This window comes from Littorina saxatilis, linkage group LG9, assembly GCF_037325665.1.
Source record: "Littorina saxatilis isolate snail1 linkage group LG9, US_GU_Lsax_2.0, whole genome shotgun sequence".
Lineage (NCBI taxonomy): Eukaryota > Metazoa > Mollusca > Gastropoda > Littorinimorpha > Littorinidae > Littorina > Littorina saxatilis.
Window position 1 is genome coordinate 34,874,739 of NC_090253.1, and position 19,880 is coordinate 34,894,618.

General features: G+C 40.5%; 1 protein-coding gene and 2 long non-coding RNA genes across 4 annotated transcripts in view; 2 read left to right on the plus strand and 1 right to left on the minus strand.

The window, feature by feature from the left end:
* Positions 1 to 9,435, plus strand: part of LOC138977043 (kinase suppressor of Ras 2-like) — a 180,618-nt gene extending 171,183 nt beyond the window's left edge. Inside the window, exons 19-20 of the mRNA XM_070349945.1 lie at positions 603 to 732; positions 8,162 to 9,435. Of these exons, the coding sequence (XP_070206046.1) occupies positions 603 to 732; positions 8,162 to 8,320 (289 nt within the window). The 3' untranslated portion in view covers positions 8,321 to 9,435. The remainder of the gene's footprint in view (positions 1 to 602; positions 733 to 8,161) is intronic.
* LOC138977076 (uncharacterized) lies at positions 3,653 to 8,004 on the minus strand. 2 transcript variants are annotated; one of them, XR_011459228.1, is made up of 3 exons: positions 7,216 to 8,004; positions 6,338 to 6,428; positions 3,653 to 5,463 (listed from the first exon to the last, which is right to left on the minus strand). It is a non-coding gene; the product is annotated as an uncharacterized lncRNA (long non-coding RNA). The 2 variants fall into 2 exon arrangements; XR_011459227.1 differs by having other exon boundaries at positions 6,338 to 8,004.
* Positions 9,436 to 9,470: 35 nt separating the features above from the next.
* LOC138977079 (uncharacterized) lies at positions 9,471 to 15,743 on the plus strand. Its single transcript, XR_011459231.1, has 2 exons — positions 9,471 to 12,702; positions 13,012 to 15,743. It is a non-coding gene; the product is annotated as an uncharacterized lncRNA (long non-coding RNA).
* The last annotated feature ends 4,137 nt before the right edge of the window (positions 15,744 to 19,880 follow it).

Consider the following 19,880-nt stretch of genomic DNA (forward strand, 5'->3'; position numbering starts at 1 on the left):
AGCCTCTCCATCTATAAAATGGAGCCATACTGTGCTACGTTCACCCGCTGAAAATTTCCTTCTGTAATATGACTATTGGATGTCATAAATCGTTCGTTTCCAAAGCCTTGTTCTTGTAGATCAAACTGCGGGGTCCAAAATTGCCAACTCTGATGATCTTGCTCTTGTTGATAAAGCAAGTCGTGAATATGCAAAAGAGCAGAAAATAACTTTGATGGCTGATACCCGGGTGGCTAAAATAAAGAAATGAGCAAACCCAAAGACTAGCCTCATTATGATTTTGGCCGTGAGGATTCCTGTTCAATGAAGAAAGCTGATAACAGCTTGTACCCCAAAATAGACGAATTGCGAAAATAACTCTGTATGGTGTGTGACCTTGGAGGGGCCAATCACTAGCGACGGGAGTGTCAGAAACACGTGCTCCCGTCCACGTGTTTCACACACACCCCTCTCTAGTGATTGGCCCCTCCAATGTTTGGCAGAGGTTTTCCAAGAAAAGGTCACTCTTCCACAACCCATACAAACCCCACGGAGTTATTCTCAAAATCGTCTTTTGTCAAAAAGTTGAACAGTCTATGTGAAATGTTTCTGAACTTTTTCAGCACTGTTTGGTATGAACTCCTGTGTAATGAATGGCCCTTTCGAAGTCAACCCTGCGAAACAGTTATTTGGCAAGTAGGCTGTGGAATGAAGCAGTCACTCAGCACAGTTAATGCACCTCGAGAAGTGAAGGTCAGTGCAAGCTCCTTTTCTCTACACCACTAAAACTGCTAAAACCATCTCCAGTGGTTATCCAATTTTTATGTTATTTTTATTATTTGTTTCTTCTTTATAAGTGTTTGGTGTTCTTGCCAAAACAATGTTGGGTAAATTACCTTATGTGGTTATTTTCCTTGATTACATATCCACCTTGTGTGTTCCCTTTATTTCTACGGCCGTATTTCTGTGTCACAGCCGTTTTTATTAGTACTCCACTTTGTACTGTACAATCTCTCTCCATCGTAAAGATGTATTCAAAGCCCTTCTGCTTACACTAACAAGACAGCATGTACTTACTACCTTATAATACACCACTTCAAGTGGTTGAAGTCAGGCTTTGCAACTCAACAAGTAACTTGTTTTGACAAACCTTGGTGTTTATAATAACCATCATTGCACTTTTTGACACTTGCACAAGTAACAGCCTGATTGCAACCTGTGCAGAAATAAACAGCAAAATTGGTGCACATCTTCATTTGACCTTCCAGAAAATAACACATGACGTGTCATGTATTTCGTCATGACTATCATGACGCCATCGGCAATCAAAGTGGTCTACCTACCACAAGAAAATGGACTTTGAGTGACTGACACGATACTTAGCGGTTATGAAATACTTTAGAAAAAGGGATTAAATTACATATTCTTACTCCAATTCACATATATAGCATTGACACGATCTCACATGCTAAGGCATCGAAAACTCTCTACCCGTCAAGGGGGAGGTAACCATAAAAAGAAAAAAATGCTTTGGGCCGTTGCTATATGATACGGCCATGGTTACCTCCCCTATACCTCTGTGCGCGCAGCCATTGCGTTACATGCGCTATATCGTCATTACGACTTTTCAACCACACGTGGCAGACGTCTGAAGTACCGCTCTCGAGTTTTTCACAAGTCACTGAACTTTGGGTTCTGATTCTACTTATGTTACATGCTCGTCTACCCTCACCAACAGTCTTTCGTGAGATCTTTCCAGTAATCATTGATATTATTCATACGCCTTTGCTTCACCGAAATTTGTCTTACAATTCTCGGTACAATCTTCGTCGGTCATGGCCGACGCAGAATGAAGCAAAGCCTATCACGTGGATGTAACCGGCAAGATGGCCGACACCTACTTGACATTTTTTCTTCCTAAGTTACCTTCACGGTTTATGGACTCCAGATGAATTCCTTCACTAATCTTTTCAGCGTGACTCACTTAGCTCGCACTATAAGATTACCTGTCTCTCTTCACAGAGAGACCATAGAATAGATAGGGTTCATAGCTAAAGGGTCACGGCAGGGCAAGTCCCTTACAGGACATAATAAGTTCCCTCCACCTTAATTAGCAATCTGCTAAATATGTGAATTGGAGTAAGAATATGTAATTTAATCAAAAATGTCAATAATAAATGTTTATTTGGTTAATATACTTACCCAATTCACATAGGAAATATCCTCCCAGCCAACCCCGCTATTTTGGTTTCCTATTGGATTCTATAAAGTCGTAATGACGATATAGCGAATAAAACGCAGTGGCTGCGTGCAGAGAGGTATAGGGGAGGTAACCATGGCCGTATCATATAGCAACGGCCCAAAGCATCTTTTTCTTTTTATGGTTACCTCCCCCTTGACGGGTAGAGAGTTTTCGATGCCTTAGCATGTGAGATCGTGTCAATATATAATTGAATTGGGAAAGTATATTATTGACATTTTCGATTAAGTTACAAACATTCATGAGAACATTATTAAAGACTTGAATTGTTGACATCGCAGCAACTAACTTGCATGCAGTCGCGTTGTCTAGATGTAACAAGACACATGTGGTCAGTTTTGTTGGCCTTTTGCAATGCTGTTGTCTCACAACTGTCACAGTAATGTTGAGTACTAGTAGTCTCCAGTGACAGTCTTGCCCTTTTAAAAAAAATCCACCAGAAGAATTCTTTTCTTCCAAAAAGACTGACGCCATGACTTTCCCTGCTGATTTGGACATCTTTGCCTTCTTTGGTAGGGGCGGGTCCAAATGCTTCCACTGTATGGACTACTGTTTGGTTTCAGGTGTAAATTATTATTGTGATGAACCCATGTCTCCTCCGTGGTTATGATTTTTTTTAACAAACTCTGCAGGATTAGATTCATATCGACAGACATTGTCAAGGAGCATTCACTTTTGATCTGGTGTCAAAAGTTTTTTGATCCATTTTGCAAATACCTTCTGCATTGCCAGACCCTGTGTCAGAATGTAATGAACACTTGCAGTTGAGATGGCGAGTGTAGTGGCTATATTTTTAACAGTCAGGCATGGGTCTTCCATGACAAGCTCATTCACACTGGTAATGGTTCCATTGTTGTTGTAAGCTTTGAAGGTGAATTTTGGGGTCGTCTTCCAAACTGTTAATTTCTCGTGTGAATTTTTGACTGTAGCACTAGAAGGTGCCTTCTGGACATAAGTCTTCACAATCTTTTTAGAACTAAAGCCCTTTTTCTGCAAGTATTCCACAACTGTTCGACACCTTATCTTATCCATTTTCTGACGCAGTGACAGGTAAGCCACTCTGAGTGCTGATGATGTCATGACTTACTATGGTGACATACATGACACTTCGCATATTACCTAATAGGCAAATGTGCTCCAATTTTCCTAGCTTTAGCAAAGAAACTACAATGGGAAGAAGGATAACTTCCTCATTGGGCATGCTTAGAAATGAGAATGGCTAAATACGAGTTATTCCCCTTTTCTACATGCTGATCAGGCTGTCTCCTGCTTTGTCATGACTAGTACAGTCGATCTTTCTCATGCTGTGACTTGCTTTATTTTCACATTTTCGGTATTTAAAACAGCAAACACACACACACAAACACACACACACACACACACACACACACACATACACTGAAGAAGTTTCCATTCTGATTCGGTTATTTTATTTGGTGCTATATGTTTGCTTCACATTGTTTCTTCTTTTACATTGCTTTAGGTATCCCAATTCGCTAAACACATCCATAATGCATGCATGGCTCATTCGAAAGAGGGCAACTGAACAACTGATGCCCAATAGCAATAAATACTGAACAGCTGAACAATAAATAGCAATAAATAATGACAGTGCCAAGTTTTTAAGTACAAAGTGAAATCATGTGACTGGACAAAGGCACAATTACAAAATACAAATAAAAAAAAATGTGGGGGGGGGGGGGGGGGTTGCATGAAAGGGAACATTTTGTTTGGTCTACAGACCTCAAAACTGCCGCTTTTCATTCCCCTCGGGTAGCTTCCCTTGCTTCTCTGTCTTTGTCACCTGTTGGTTTGTGCAGTGCAGTTGTTTTGTCAGTTGTTCTCCTCTTTATTTGTTCTATCGTCTTTCTTCTTTTTTGTGTGTGTACTTTTGTGTTTTTGTGCCTGAAGAAGACCCTTAGGTTGAAACGTCGCCGTTATTCGTTCCGTGTTCGTCATTTTAACGTGAGTACATTGCTTTTTGGTCTCTTTATTGTTCCCTCTCACGTGCAGTCGCCATCGTTTAATACTTTAGTATATACAATGTCAGACCCTAAAGAAAGTTTGTTAGTCATTGCTTAGGCAAAAAAGCAAAATAGTCTGTTTACGGTATCCCGACCAACCCTATTTTTTCCCCGCCAACCCTAGACTTTTTTTTCTGGCATTTGGAGAAAAAGAAAGAAAAAAAATCAATTTTGTTCCTGTTTTTTTGCAAAATAATGTAAAAAGATGGTTTTAAAAAAAAATTAAGAAAAGCCGACCTACCGCCCCTCTTTTTGTGTGCCTATGTTACTGTGAACAGACTAAAAGGTACATCACAAACAACACACCAGGGATGCTACTCCCCCCTTAAAAATAGCCATGAGTCATAGGTGTGACGTTTGAATCTTTTAGCTAAATAAAACCATAGGCAATTGATCGGAAATATCAGGAAAAATCTTGTATATACTATACAATTTTGGGGGTATTAACTAAATACATGTATACAGTTTTTGTAAACAAGTTTATTATTTGTTTGCTTGGACCAATCCTCTTGCCGAAGAGTTTTACAGTAAAAATTGATTTTACGTCAAAAATATCACAGGAATATCGAATGTTGAGGTAAGGCTGGGATAGCCAAGTTCAAGAATAACGGAAGGTGACTGTTGAATCTTTTTGAAAATGTATAAAAATATAGATGGTAGGCAATTCAAAATTAAAAAAAGGACTCTCGGAGCATGGACTTAATGAGTCAAAAATTAAAGAAGGCTCTATGAGCCGAAGTACATGTTTTGTCTATTGTCTTTTTTTATTTTGAATTCCCTACCATCTATATTTTGATACAATTTTGGACCCTCTTTGTACGGAGAGAGTTGGCAATTGTTAATCACATTCTCTCATCTCATTGACTCTCCTTCGGCTCCTTGGTAACATGCGTTCCCGTCTCTGCCAGGATTGGACACAGCAGCAGATAACCGGTAAATATGTAACAGGCATAAATGGCAAAATAGCTCGCCTCGCCTGATAATATATGAGACAACTGTTCTATTACAAAGTCTTTCTTGGGAGGCTTGGCTAATTTACTCGCTCGTTTTACACGGGGTTCCATCGTTTTCTTTTCTAATCGAAAACCTTGCTCCTCAGTTTGTTGACCTTCTGCCGAAGTTCCGCTTCACGAGGGGATGGGGAGGATGACGACTTTGATGCTTTACATCCTATGTCCTCCAGGATCGCCTGAATGTCATCTAAAAAAGAAAACACACACACAAAACACACATAAAATAACATAACCATAACAAGTTACAACCTGGAAGAAATTAAAACACGTGTAATTAAATCACAAAATGAAAATAAACAATAGCGTATGCGTAGGAAGGCAGGCCAGAAATGAAGTGTATTAGCAACTATGGATACGATGTGGAACAATGATGGAATTGACCTTGGTCTTCAATCAATGACGCTTATATCGCGCATATTCCGTGGGTACAGTTCTAGGCGCTCTGCAGTGATGCCGTGTGAGATGAAATTTTATACGGCCAGTAGATTGCAGCCATGTCGGCGCATATTTACCTTTCACGGCCTTATTCCAAGTCACACGGATATGGTAGACAATTATTAACTGTGCCTAAGCAATTTTGCCAGGAAAGACCCTTTTGTCAATCGTGGGATCTTTAACGTGCACACCCAATGTAGTATACACGGGGGGTGGTTCGGACACCGACGAGAGTCTGCACACAAAGTTGACTCTGTGAAATAAATTTCCGCCGAACCTGGGATCGAACTCGCGCTGACAGCGGCCAACTGAATACAAATCCAGCGCGCTACCAACTGAGCTATATCCCCGCCCTTGTGCTTGTGCTTGCGTGTACACATGAAGGGGGATAAGTCACTAGCAGGTCTGCACATAAGTTGACCTGGGAGATCGGAAACATCTCCACACTTAACCCACCAGGCGGCCGCGACCGGGATTCGAACCCTCGACCTTCCGAGTTAATAGACCGACGTCTTACCACCCCGCCACAGCGCCCGTCACCCTATACAGCAATTATCAACTATGTAATGGATGGGTTTAAACATTTTTTGATGTCAAGGTGTTCTACATGGTTAAAAATCTCTTACCTGGTTGAACAATTTGTGCATCAGGCGACAGGTCGGTGCTGGCTTCATTTGTAGCTACCCTTTGCGATGGTGGCTTCCTCCCACTAGCAACCTGCAAATGCACAGCTCTTTAACTGACAAACTCACAACCAACACCCAGTCACAATGAAACAATTCTCCCAATTTCATGGCATTGGTCTTAGGCCACACAAAAAAGTGTATGTTTCTGGTAAGGCAAAACAAAAAATAATCTGTTTACGGTATCCGGACGGACCCTATTTTTTTCCCACCGGCCCTAGACTTTTTGGGGGCATTAAAAAATAAAATTAAAATATTCAGATGGCTAAAATACAAAAATAAAAAGCCGACCTACCGACGCTATTTTTGGGGGGCCTATGTTACCTTAAACAGACTTTTTTTGTGGCCTAACATGACTAAAGGTGGAGATTTTTTTCTAAACTTTTTTTTTTTTAAACCATCTTTTTAACTTATTTTGTTGAAAAACAGGAAAACAATTGATTTTCGAATACCCCTTTTATTTTTGAAAATGCAAAAAAAAAAGTCTAGGGTCGTCGGGAAAACATAGGTAGGGTCAGGTGACCAAAAACATACAACTTTTTTGTTGTTGATGCCGACGCTATACTTTTTTTTGCCATTTGGGGCTGTTTTTTTGCAAAATAAGTTCATCATATCATCATAATCAAGACGTCGATCCAAAATAAGTAACTTTTTTTTGTTGGCCTTATCATTTGTTTGCGCTAAATGCAAACAGGCATTATTTGATGGGAACAATGCTGTTTTTTTCAATTCTTATCAGCCTCAAACTTGTCATTACTCAACCTGCATTTAATAGTGTGCTTCTTTGGTTTGCAAAAACCTAAAACCAATAAATAAATAACCTTCGGTGGTGGATTGGGCACTGCAAACAATGTCGGGACAGCATTCCACACAAGTGATCCTCTCTGCAGGATTGTTTTACTGGTTGGCCTCAAAGTGATCAGTACAAAGCTTGAGATCTTGAACATCAGCTGGCTGCAGCTTTTCAAAGTCCTCTCGCCTTGTGAATTGCATCCATATTCTGCACCTAGTTTGACAATAAAAACAACAATGTTATTGTTAAACTAAGCAAAAAGGAAAGACAAAAAAAGCTAAATCAGATCTTCAGTCTAAATCTAACGCTCTGCCTGAACGCAAAACGGATGAGTGTACTTTTGTACTGTACTTTTCCCGTAAGCAAGGTTTGATTAAAGGTTTCGGCAAATATGCCCACGGGTAGTTTGTCATCAAGTGTAAACTGTTGTTTTGTACTGACTGCTGACTCACACTCGATCACAGTTGTAAGAACTTGCTGACGCTGTAGTCTACTAGTAGTAGTACTGAGTGAGTTGACTCGAGCCATTGCATTCTCATTCTGAAGAAAGTAAACTTGATGAAATAATCACTGCACAACCCACCTTTTTTCTTCTTTAGGGAACTTGTGGAAAGTTTTTCCGAAGCAGCTCTGTTTGTAACGGGCGTTCTTGCAACAAAAAGCCGAGCACAATTTACCACCACCTCGCACGCGATCGGTACCTACGCGATCCGCCATTTTGTTTTCGCCGCCAGCATGTAACTAGGGACGATAACCCACAAACACTTTTTCGCATTTTCTTCGCAAGTTCCACGTCTTCCTCATGTACAGTGTTTGGCTTTAGCTAACCTCCTTCAAGTGTAGGCTACAAATTGTTTAGACAACCCTCATCTACATGCATGTTCATACTTGCATGCACACACACACACAGAGTTATATTTTAAAGATGAAAAGTGTGAAGGACACTTGACCATATAATCTGGACTCTTTTGCAGGATATTTTGATGTCATGTTGGGCCTATCAGCCTCAGGAGAGACCAGATTTTGTGCAAATCACCAAAGCCTTGGAACGTGTCCCTCGAACACGGCTTATCCGCAGCCCTTCTCATCCTGTGCACCTGTCACGCAGCACAGAAGGGATTTTCCAGGCGTGACTTCAGTGATGTGACACCTGAAGGACTTCAGGCTTGTAAGAGTAAATGTGTTTGGAGAAGTACATTTCCTGTTCATAGTCTGGAATGCCTGCTGCCATGCTGGACTTGATGTGAGTGTGTACACGGTACAAGAGTTCTTCTCTGCCATACCCTCTGTGATTTTGGACAAGTGCTGTGTGTAATAATGCCTTTACATCTGCCTGCTTGCAAGGAATAGAGCTAAAGAAAATGGTGTGGGCAATCTGTGATTTAATTAATCTACCATTGGTTATCCATGCTTTATGGAATATGGTGGGATGATAACATTTGCAGGGGTCTTCTAGGTGCATGTAACTTAATCTGAGAAGCCCCAACAGCTGAACCTTGCAAGCCTCTGTTCATTTGGTGGTCCCTGCTGTGAATGCACATGTGTACCAGATAAGATCCTCCAGACCAGGAGTGACTGTAGCTGTGACCACTTGACAGTTCAATCTCTTGATCAGCAGGAAGTTTCTGGCAACCCCTTGTATCACAAAGGATCTTCCACTTCATGTGTGATAAACAAAAAGGTCTTACATTTGAATGGCTTTTTTTTTCTTGTGATATGTTATTTGTAAAATTTAAAGCCTACTCCACAAAATGAATGTTCAGGCCAGTCGGTGTGCTTATGTCTTTTCTCAGTTAATGTGGTTATGTATTGTGGGAGATGAATGAGATAAAACTGAATGATAGAATGCTGAAGAAAGGACTGCTGTTATTTACCTTATAGAAATAGTTTTAAGAGGACAAGATTTGAATTTACCCTTGAGGAATGAAATTTACCTTTCTGGTAAAGATTTTGTCAAATTCCTGAAGCCTGGATTGTCTTTACTTTTCATGACACATTGCAGTACCAGGTAAAAAAAAAGGAAAAAAAGAAAGGTAAATGTAGTCCCATAACCATTTTTGAGATGTTCGAGATCTCAACTAGTCTCGGGCCAGCTTTATGAGGACTGTGCCCACTCCTCTCCCTCGCTGCCTTTGCCTAGGCTGTTTTGTTGTACAAACGTTGCAATCACTTTGGCAGCTTGAGTTGTCTGTGACCGGCAGGACGAGGACAGAAACAGTATTCTTGCACTCATTTTCATAGTTGCTTTGGGGGAGGGGGGGGGGGGAGGGGGGGGGGGGAGGGGGGGGAGGGGGAGATAAGGCTTCCACTGAATGAGAGGTGAATGCATGGGTTGGGTGTGTGATTTAGTTAAGGAATGCAGACACACAAGACATAATGCGAACTGGAGATATAGACACCCAGAATGGTGGGAACCAAAAGCTGCTTTATTTGAGGTTCAAACTACACATCTCTCATTGTGTAAAACGGATAACGAAAGACGTCTTTAAATTTGTACTAATGGGCATCAGCAGCTACAGCAGTCCCTGCAATGTACGGCCCCCGGCGTGAGCGGACACCTGACATGTACGGACACATTTGCTCGGCACGGAGTGTTTTCCTTCTATATTTGCCCCCCCTTAAACGGACACCTGCAAAACGTGGACGCGGACACTCATTTTCGGTCCCAACAGCAGGTCATACCTCCAATGTACGGACAGACCATCGTCAAATTTTCACCATAACAAAATCGATAACAGAGCAGTCCGGCTCTTGGTACGAAGATCACAGCCGCAATGGCGTGATGACAGTCACTGATAACTTGAGTGCACACGTACCCATCAGGAGGGGGGGTAGTTTTGGTCAGGAAGATGCGAAGATGCCAACAGGAAACTGCACTGAGCTCTTTATTCTTGTCTGTTGGACGTAAACAACAGAAACCACAGTCGATGAAGGTCCTGAGCGAAAGTGAGTGAAAAACCGGCCACAGTTATCAGCATCGTGTCAGTGTCTGTGTGTAACCTCTTTCATTGACAAAATACTCTTGTTTCCTCTCAGCCTTGACCAGTGAGTCGGTTGCCTAATCTATGAACCCTTCAGTTGTCTTGCTTTGTCAAAAGTTACGACACAGTCAACTGGTTTTGTTCTGAGTGAACAGTGCAGCTGGCCTCAATTAGCTGACACCTCTTTGGCCACAGCCCTCAACAGTACATGGCTGGAGGGAGTGAGAGAGAGGAAGGGGGGGGGGGTGGAGGGTTAGCTGGCTAAACTCTGTGGGGTGTCCGGTGTCACTGCAGGAAGAGCATTGGAGAAAAATAGAGAGGTGTACTCTTCCACACAATTTCCAAGCATCAGTTGTCACGGCTTGGGGTAGGCATTAGTGAGGGAGAGTGGGAGCTGTGTTATGTACAGTGTATTTCCGACTGAAGAGTGAAAAGTCACTGCCATGCCACATGATCGGCATGCAGTCAATGAAGCCAGACAAGAAAAAAATAAATTACATGATTATGACATGCAGCTCTATCTGCTGCTATTTATTTAAACTGGTTTTCAAGCTTATTCTTGCAACGCATCTGCACACGCTCCTCTGTGCTGTGTTTGTGTGGCCGGCTGCTTTCGTATGTCAGCGCATGCCTTGAGGATTTATTTTATCTCTTCTTTTCAACACTTTTCATACAAATCCTTTTTACAGAACGGTTAAAGAAGTATTAGGAGTTTATTGTTATTGTTTGGTAGCCACAAGAAGTGATTAGCATAGACTCAATCCTGTTGTTTGTGTGTCTCTGTGTGAGTGTATGGCCCGGGGGAGGGGGTGGTGTGGTCACCCCTCCCGTGACCGGACACCTGCAATGTACGGACAGTTTTGCTATGGCCCAAGGGTGTCCGTTCATGAGAGGGACTGCTGTACCTCCCTTCTCAATTATCTCCCTCCTTTACTTGAAATGTGAAGATGTTCATTGTCAAGAAATGTTTCTTCTACATGAAATACCAACTTGAAATACCCAGTTTGTTCATTTTTGACTCACATGCGAAGCAAAAGTGAGTCTATGTACTCACCCGAGTCGTCCGTCCGTCCGGAAAACTTTAACGTTGGATATTTCTTGGACACTATTCAGTCTATCAGTACCAAATTTGGCAAGATGGTGTATGATGACAAGGCCCCAAAAAACATACATAGCATCTTGACCTTGCTTCAAGGTCAAGGTCGCAGGGGCCATAAATGTTGCCTAAAAAACAGCTATTTTTCATATTTTTCCCATTTTCTCTGAAGTTTTTGAGATTCAATACCTCACCTATATATGATATATAGGGCAAAGTAAGCCCCATCTTTTGATACCAGTTTGGTTTACCTTGCTTCAAGGTCAAGCTCACAGGAGCTCTTCAAAGTTGGATTGTATACATATTTTGAAGTGACCTTGACCCTGAACTATGGAAGATAACTGTTTCAAACTTAAAAATTATGTGGGGCACATGTTATGCTTTCATCATGAGACACATTTGGTCACATATGATCAAGGTCAAGGTCACTTTGACCCTTATGAAATGTGACCAAAATAAGGTAGTGAACCACTAAAAGTGACCATATCTCTTGTTTGAAAGAGCCAATAAGCACCATTGTACTTCCTATGTCTTGAATTAACAGCTTTGTGTTGCATGACCTTGGATGACCTTGACCTTGGGTCAAGGTCACATGTATTTTGGTAGGAAAAATGTGTAAAGCATGTGAGTCGTATGGGCTTTGCCCTTCTTGTCTTTTACCATCTTGTCTTTTACTTCAAAATCTGATCAACATTTGTCAGCTGCTCTTAGTTACTTTTTACTGTTAATATTTCTATTAGTATTAACCTAAAAGTGAACCCGCTCACACAGATATGACAAACTTAAATGACACAAAACAGACTCTTCTCTGTTTTACTGACTAGCATTCATAGGCTATTAGAGCAGAAGGAAGCAATCCCAGTGGTGATCAACATTTCATTGAATGACACTTTGGTGACAATGGTCAGTATTTCATGCAATGACGTTTTGTCAATATGACACTTTGTCAGCTCTTTTTCATATTTTAATTTTATTTTTATAGCCTGTCTTTCCAGATAAACTGAATCGAGACGAGGGAGGTTGTGTGTGTGTGGATCTGATCACATGTGTGTGTGTGGGTCTGATTACATGTGTGTGTGTGATTACATGTGTGTGTGTGTCTGCTTACATGTGTGTGTCTGATTACATGTGTGTGTGGGTCTGATTACATGTGTGTGTGGGTCTGATTACATATGTGTGGGTCTGATTACGTGTGTGTGTGTGGGTCTGCTTACATGTGTGTGTGTGGGTCTGATTACATGTGTGTGTGGGTCTGATTACATGTGTGTGTGGGTCTGATTACATGTGTGTGTGGGTCTGATTACATGTGTGTGGGTCTGATTACATGTGTGTGTGTGGGTCTGCTTACATGTGTGGGTCTGATTACATGTGTGTGTGGGTCTGATTACATGTGTATGTGTGTCTAATTACATGTGTGAGTGGGGGTCTCATTACATGTGTGGGTCTGATTACATGTGTGTGTGGGTCTGATTACATGTGTGTGTGTGGGTCTGATTACATGTGTGGGTCTGATTAACATGTGTGTGGGTCTGATTATGTGTGGGTCTGATTACATGTGTGTGGGTCTGATTACATGTGTGGGTCTGATTACATGTGTGTGTGTGGGTCTGATTACATGTGTGGGTCTGATTATGTGTGTGTGTGGGTCTGATTACATGTGTGTGGGTCTGATTACATGTGTGTGTGTGTCTGATTACGTGTGTGTGTGTCTGATTACATGTGTGTGGGTGGGTCTGATTACATGTAGGTGGGTCTGATTACATGTGTGTGTGAGTCTGATTACATGTGTGGGTCTGATTACATGTGTGTGTGTGGGTCTGATTACATGTGTGGGTCTGATTATGTGTGTGGGTCTGATTACATGTGTGTGTGGGTCTGATTACATGTGTGTGGGTCTGATTACATGTGGGTCTGATTAAATGTGTGTGAGGGTCTGATTACATGTGTGTGTGTGGGTCTGATTACATGTGTGTGTGGGTCTGATTAAATGTGTGTGTGGGTCTGATTACATGTGTGTGTGTGGGTCTGATTACATGTGTGTGTGGGTCTGATTACATGTGTGGGTCTGATTACATGTGTGTGGGGGTCTGATTACATGTGTGTGGGGGTCTGATTACATGTGGGTCTGATTACATGTGTGTGGGGGTCTGATTACATGTGTGTGGGGGTCTGATTTAACATGTGTGTGTGTGTCCAAGTGGAGGGATGGTCTTATTTACATGTGGAACGATTCCTGGAAAACATCTGGACAGATCTTCATGAAATTTTACATGAGAATTCTTGCAGATGAAATCCTCACTCTGTGGGTTTTTTCTGAATTTTTTTTATAAATGTCTTTGATGACGTCATACACAGCTTTAACCCTCGCCCGACGTCATTATCGACTACACACAGAAGACATCGTTGGGCCGTGCGGACCCATGCTTCTCAAAGAAGGAAAAATATGCATACCCTTCCGTAGACCCATGCTTTCCAAAGAAGCAAAAACGTGCATCCCCTTCCGTAGACGCCGTGGTTAAATTTCCGCGAGAAGTAATTAAATTTAATTATTAATTTAATTATTACCGTGCGGACTAAAGCTTCTCAAAAAAGGAAATACGTGCATACCCTTCTGTAGACGTCGGGCCGTGTGGACCCACATTGTAATTGTATGGATCCTTTGAGAAACATGGGTCCGCACAGCCCCACAATGTCTTCCGTGTGTAGTCTAAATTTGACCTTTGTTTTTGAGTCACTTGAGAAAAAGTGACTCTATGTAATCGGTCAGTGTTAGTCTGTCCGGCCGGCCGGACACCACCTTAACGTTGGACTTTTCTCGGAAACTATCAAAGCGATCGGGCTCATATTTTGTTTAGTCGTGACCTCCAATGACCTCTACACTTTAACGATGGTTTCGTTGACCTTTGACCTTTTTCAAGGTCACAGGTCACCGTCAAAGGAAAAATTAGACATTTTATATCTTTGACAAAGTTCATCGGATGTGATTGAAACTTTGTAGGATTATTCTTTACATCAAAGTATTTACATCTGTAGCCTTTTACGAACGTTATCAGAAAAACAAGGGAGATAACTAGCCTTTTCTGTTCGGCAACACACAACTTAACGTTGGGCTTTTCTCGGAAACTATAAAAGTGACCGGGCTCAAATTTTATGTGAACGTGACTCATTGTGTTGTGAATAGCAATTTCTTCCTGTCCATCTGATGCCTCATATAATATTCAGAACTGCGAAAGTGACTCGATCGAGCGTTTGCTCTTCTTGTTGTATTTAGTTCTCACTGAAATGTAATGATCTTTTAGGACATAAGAGCTTTTTAGGTGCCTGAGGCATTTTTTAAAGCTCATTAAAAAATTCCAACTAGTTTAAGAGATATTTGCAATTAAACACCCTTCTGGGTCCACACGGACCACCGGCGAAGGTTAAGGTGTCGCTGGCACAACCTCATTTTCCCATTGATTGAAATTTTGGTCACACAATCTTTGACTCAGTACGGAGTATGGGATTGCATTTCAGCCTGGAAGTCTAAAAATTGGTTAATTGGTTCATTAAAATTCTTAAAATTCTAATTGAAATTGAAATTTTAATAGAATTAAAAATGATTTTATTGTGATTTTTATCATGTCCTGAATTTAAAAAAATTATATATATGTCATGTTTACTTTTAAGATGTGCGCACAATTAACTAAAATTGATCCTATGTTTGTATGCTTCATTGGGCCCAGCACGACCTGTCTTGGTCTTCAGCTAGCCAAACCTGTCTACATGTAGTCTGACCTCTGGTTTTCAGTGTTGATGTTATAGTCTCAGGCCGAAAGATTGACTAAATATTTTGATAACGCTTCACGCGACTTGTTTGTTTCTTGTTCTCATATATATCATAATATGCATTAAAATAAATGTTGTGCAATGGATGTGTGTGTGTGTCGGTTGAGTGATTGTCTGAGAAGGTGATACTGGTCAGTACTGTGCATGTGAGTGTGTGTGTGTGCATATATGTTTGTGCGTATGTATGTGTGTATGCTTGTGTGGTGGTGGTGACCATGGTGCTGGTGAAGATTTTGTTACATCTCTCCAACATGACTAGAGAGCGGGAGAAAGAGCTCAATGTGATTCCGTTCCTCCTAACATAGGTTTCTGAATGAAGATGATGATGCTAGTGATGAATTTCTTACTGTTCCCCAACGTAAAAGAGAGAGAGAGTGAGTTCACTGTCATTCCTTCACTCTTTATATTGATTTTATGAATTTATATCTCAAGAATGCTGGCTTTTTGGTTAAATTTATGGATTTGTGTGCTTGTTTTCTTTACTCTCGACTTTGTATGTTTCTTTCAGTCTTTCTGTTTGCATTTATCTGGACTGAGGTCTTTGCAACAAATAGATGATGATAATGATGATGATTGTGATGATTTAGTTACTCATTGTTTCAATCAGTCTTTGGCAATTCACCGTGAAAAATAAAGTTTGAAACGGTGTCTGTATGCATATGTTTGTGTGAGTTTGTGTGTGTGAGTGTGGGTCTGATTACATGTGAGTGTGGGTCTGATTACATGTGAGTGTCATGTGAGTGTGGGTCTGATTACATGTGAGTGTGGGTCTGATTACATGTGAGTGTGGGTCTGATTACATGTGAGTGTGGGTCTGATTACATGTGAGTGTGGGTCTGATGACATGTGTGTATGAGTGTGGGTCTGATTACAAGTGTGTGTGTCTGATTACATGTGAGTGTGGGTCTGATTCCATGTGAGTGTGGGTCTGATTACATGTGAGTGTGGGTCTGATTACATGTGAGTGTGGGTCTGATTACATGTGTGTGTGTGGGTCTGATTACATGTGAGTGTGGGTCTGATTACATGTGAGTGTGTGTGTCTGATTACATATGTGTGTGTGTGGGTCTGATTACATGTGAGTGTGGATCTGATTACATGTGAGTGTGGGTCTGATTACATGTGAGTGTGGGTCTGATTACATGTGAGTGTGGGTCTGATTACGTGAGAGTGTGTCTGATTACATGTGAGTGTGGGTCTGATTACATGTGTGTGTGAGTGTGGGTCTGATTACATGTGAGTGTGGGTCTGATTACATGTGTGTGTGGTATGTGTCCAAGTGGGGGGATGGTATTATCCAATGTAAAGCCTGGGCAGATCTGAGCAGAACTATTGTTATGGGAAGTACTTGTGTGCCTTTACTTGTTGGAAAAGGCATTCATCAGAATCATCGAAAAAATTGAAAAAACAAGCATGGATATCATTTGGACATGTGTGATTAACCATTCAGTCATCCGATTGCACTGAAATTTTTATATGGGAGATTTATATAGTGCTTAACGTTCTCTAAGCGCTTTACATATTAATTTCTGCCGTGTGAGATGGAAGTTTTTACACAATATATCACGCATTCACATTGGCCAGAAAATCTCAAGCCATTACGGCGAATATTTACTTTTCACGGCCTTATTATTCCAAATCACACGGGTATTTGGTGGACATTTTTTTTATCTATGCCTATACATTTTTGCCAGGAAAGACCCTTTTGTCAATCGTGGGATCTTTAACGTGCACACCCCAATGTCACTGTACACGAAGGTACCTCGGTTTTTCGTCTCATCCAAAAGACTAGCACTTGAAACCACCACCTGGGCTAGGAAAGGGGGAATAAAATTGCTTACGCCCCGACCCAGGGTCGAACTCGCAACCTCTCGCTTCCGAGGCAAGTGCACTTTACCACTCGGCCACCCTTTCCCTCGAAATACATCTTGTTCTCTACCTTTCTTTAAACAAGGGGAGAAAGAGACAGGGGGACGACACGTACACAGTTAGAGAGATGGAGGGAAAGTATAGGGGAAGATTGCCTAATATGGACCGGCTCCTAATATGGACCACCTCTTGTTCTGACAAACTAACAGTGCTAGAGCGCTCAAAACAATTTCATTTGCTGGATAACTTGCACATGTCAAAACATGCAGAAACACAAACCACTAAACCGTTAATCTTTTTCTCTTTTTTACACTTTTGGCAGCTTTCACTCTAAATTTGACACTTAAAACGGACTGGTTTCTGTCCACAGCCAAAGCTGTTATCACACAAAAATTGCCATATATAACAGCTGAGACTGTATTTGTTACATTTTAGTAGTGTTGTCCCCGAGTCTGCCAAACAAAAAGAAGAAAGCAAAATGTGGACGACCTTCAACAAATCAAATCAAATCAAATCTAAAGGCTGGTTTTATTAAGTCATTAAGAAGCTTGCTGAAAATAAACTATTAACTAGCCCTTGAGCTTTAAAAAAAAGTATAACAAATAGTCTTCTTTTCGTGAAAGTTGATAATTTCATTTATTGTCCTGTTTTATGGATTAGTTTCTTTAGTTTCCTGTTGTGCTTCAAATAACATTCTCGTCAAACCAAAACAGATGAATCGAAAGTATTTTTGAATTAGTCTGACTTGCACACTAAGTTGTATTATGTTATTTTGAATTATGGGGGCTTTTTACAGTGATTCGTGAAGGCCTCTTCACTGGTCCATATTAGGCGCCCAGGCTCCTAATATTGACCATTTGTGAATTTGTCTGTATATAAATTTTGCTGAATTCTATCAAAGCTTATTCGCTCTAATTTGGCCTAACGGTTAACCTAAGAGAGAAGGACTACCAAACACAAAATGAAACTTATTTGCAAGAAAACAACCTAGTTATCAGCATGAAACAAAAAGTGGTCCATATTAGGCAACCTTCCCCTACAGACAGACAGTCATAGAGAGACAGACAGAGGCCAGAAGATCATCTGAGAAAAAAAACTTTAACAATTTTAATATGCTTGAAATAGAACGTTGGAAGATGACCCCATAATCTATCCCGTGCAGGTGTGGAGCGCATGAGCAGTAGAAAACGAGAGGTTTTTGTGTCCATTTTGAGGGGTACCATAACAAAAAGCGCTGTATTTCCATACAAGACTTACCCTGGGTAACATTTTGGATCACTACATGTTTGTACTCAGATGTTATGCACTCTTCCGGAATATGTTTTTATACCCGTCACAGGTTTGTGAATTTACATCCCAAAGGTTCATGACTTTGCACGCATACAGACAAACGGTTGTGTTTACAGGACTAGCAAACGTAAACTAGTGATTGTACTTTAAATGAAACTTTGGCAGTATTAGTAACACTCATTTGTCTGTATGCATGCAAAGTCATGATTTGTTTGGATGTAAGCCTTTAAACCTTTTCCAGAAGATTGCATATCATCTCAACGAATACATGTAACGATACATTTTACCGGACGTATGCTTTGTATGTAGACTTAAAATCTTGAAAGTTTCGAAGCAATCCATTCAGGCATTGCTGAAATACTGCGCTTTTTGTTATGGTACCCCTCAAAATGGATGCAAAAAAACTCGTTTTCTACTGCTCATGCGTTCCACACCTGCATCAGTAGAAATGACATTACACAAGAGATAAAATATGCTTAAAATATAGCAAACCAAAACATAGATAATTTATTTGGATTTCTCCTCTTATGTAAAGGTTGCCAAGTTAAGCCTATTCTGAATTTTTTTCGATTTTTTCATTGGTACCTGACGTTTTTGTCAGGTCGATTTTGGGGGTACCCTTACTTCGGTGGCGGTCACGTCATACCTATAACAGAAATCTTTGATCCGAAAAGCATGCCATATAGCCAAGTGAAAGGCTTTTAATGGCACATAAAGTTTAAATGAAATGACACGGAAATAAATGTTTTAGTTGGGGTACGAACATGGGTGCAACAATGTTTTTGCTCAGTTTATATTAATTTTAGAATCAGAAAATCATGAGGAATAGGCAAAAGTTAATTTTGTCTCTTATTCCAAAAATAAAGAACTGAAGTGGTTATTTAACGGGTTTCTTTGTTTTTAAGCATATTTTTCACTAAAACACAACAAAACCATATATCTTTTTAGATACAGGACGCAATAGGGAATACAATTATATCACTTTTCTGTTTCAAATTCCAATGTTTACAAAAGTGAAAAAGTTACTTTGAAGGAACATTTTTATGAACGAATTTTTAAGGTACCAATCTGAAATGCAATCCCATAGTCCGGATTAGGTCAAAGATTGTGTGATAAAAATGTCGATTAAATTTATGAGAAACTATGACTGACAGGACCGCCTCAACTTTTGCAAACAGATATGACGTCATCGAACTGTTCTATCAAAAATCGGAGAAAAACGTCACATGAAATTTCCCTCAAAACTATCCATGTCAAATTTGATAAAGATCCATTTAAATGATTTAGTAGTTTTTGAGATATGATTTAAACACACACACACACACACACACACACACCCCGGGAGAGAAACCTCACCCTCCGCCCTCGTTAAAACATTCAGTCATTACTGGACAATGTAAACATTTGCTTTGAAATGTGTTCTGCACTTCCGCTCATAGCAAAGACGCCATGATTACTGGGAAGGATGTGTTTTTTTCGTTATGTGCATCACAAACTATGATTTTAGATTATTGACTTTAAATGTGTGTGTTTTTATAACCAGCTGATACAATTTCTACACATAATAAAATATTGAAGGACAAAAACTCTTTTTTTAAACACAGAACGAAATACAGTCAAACACGCTTAAGC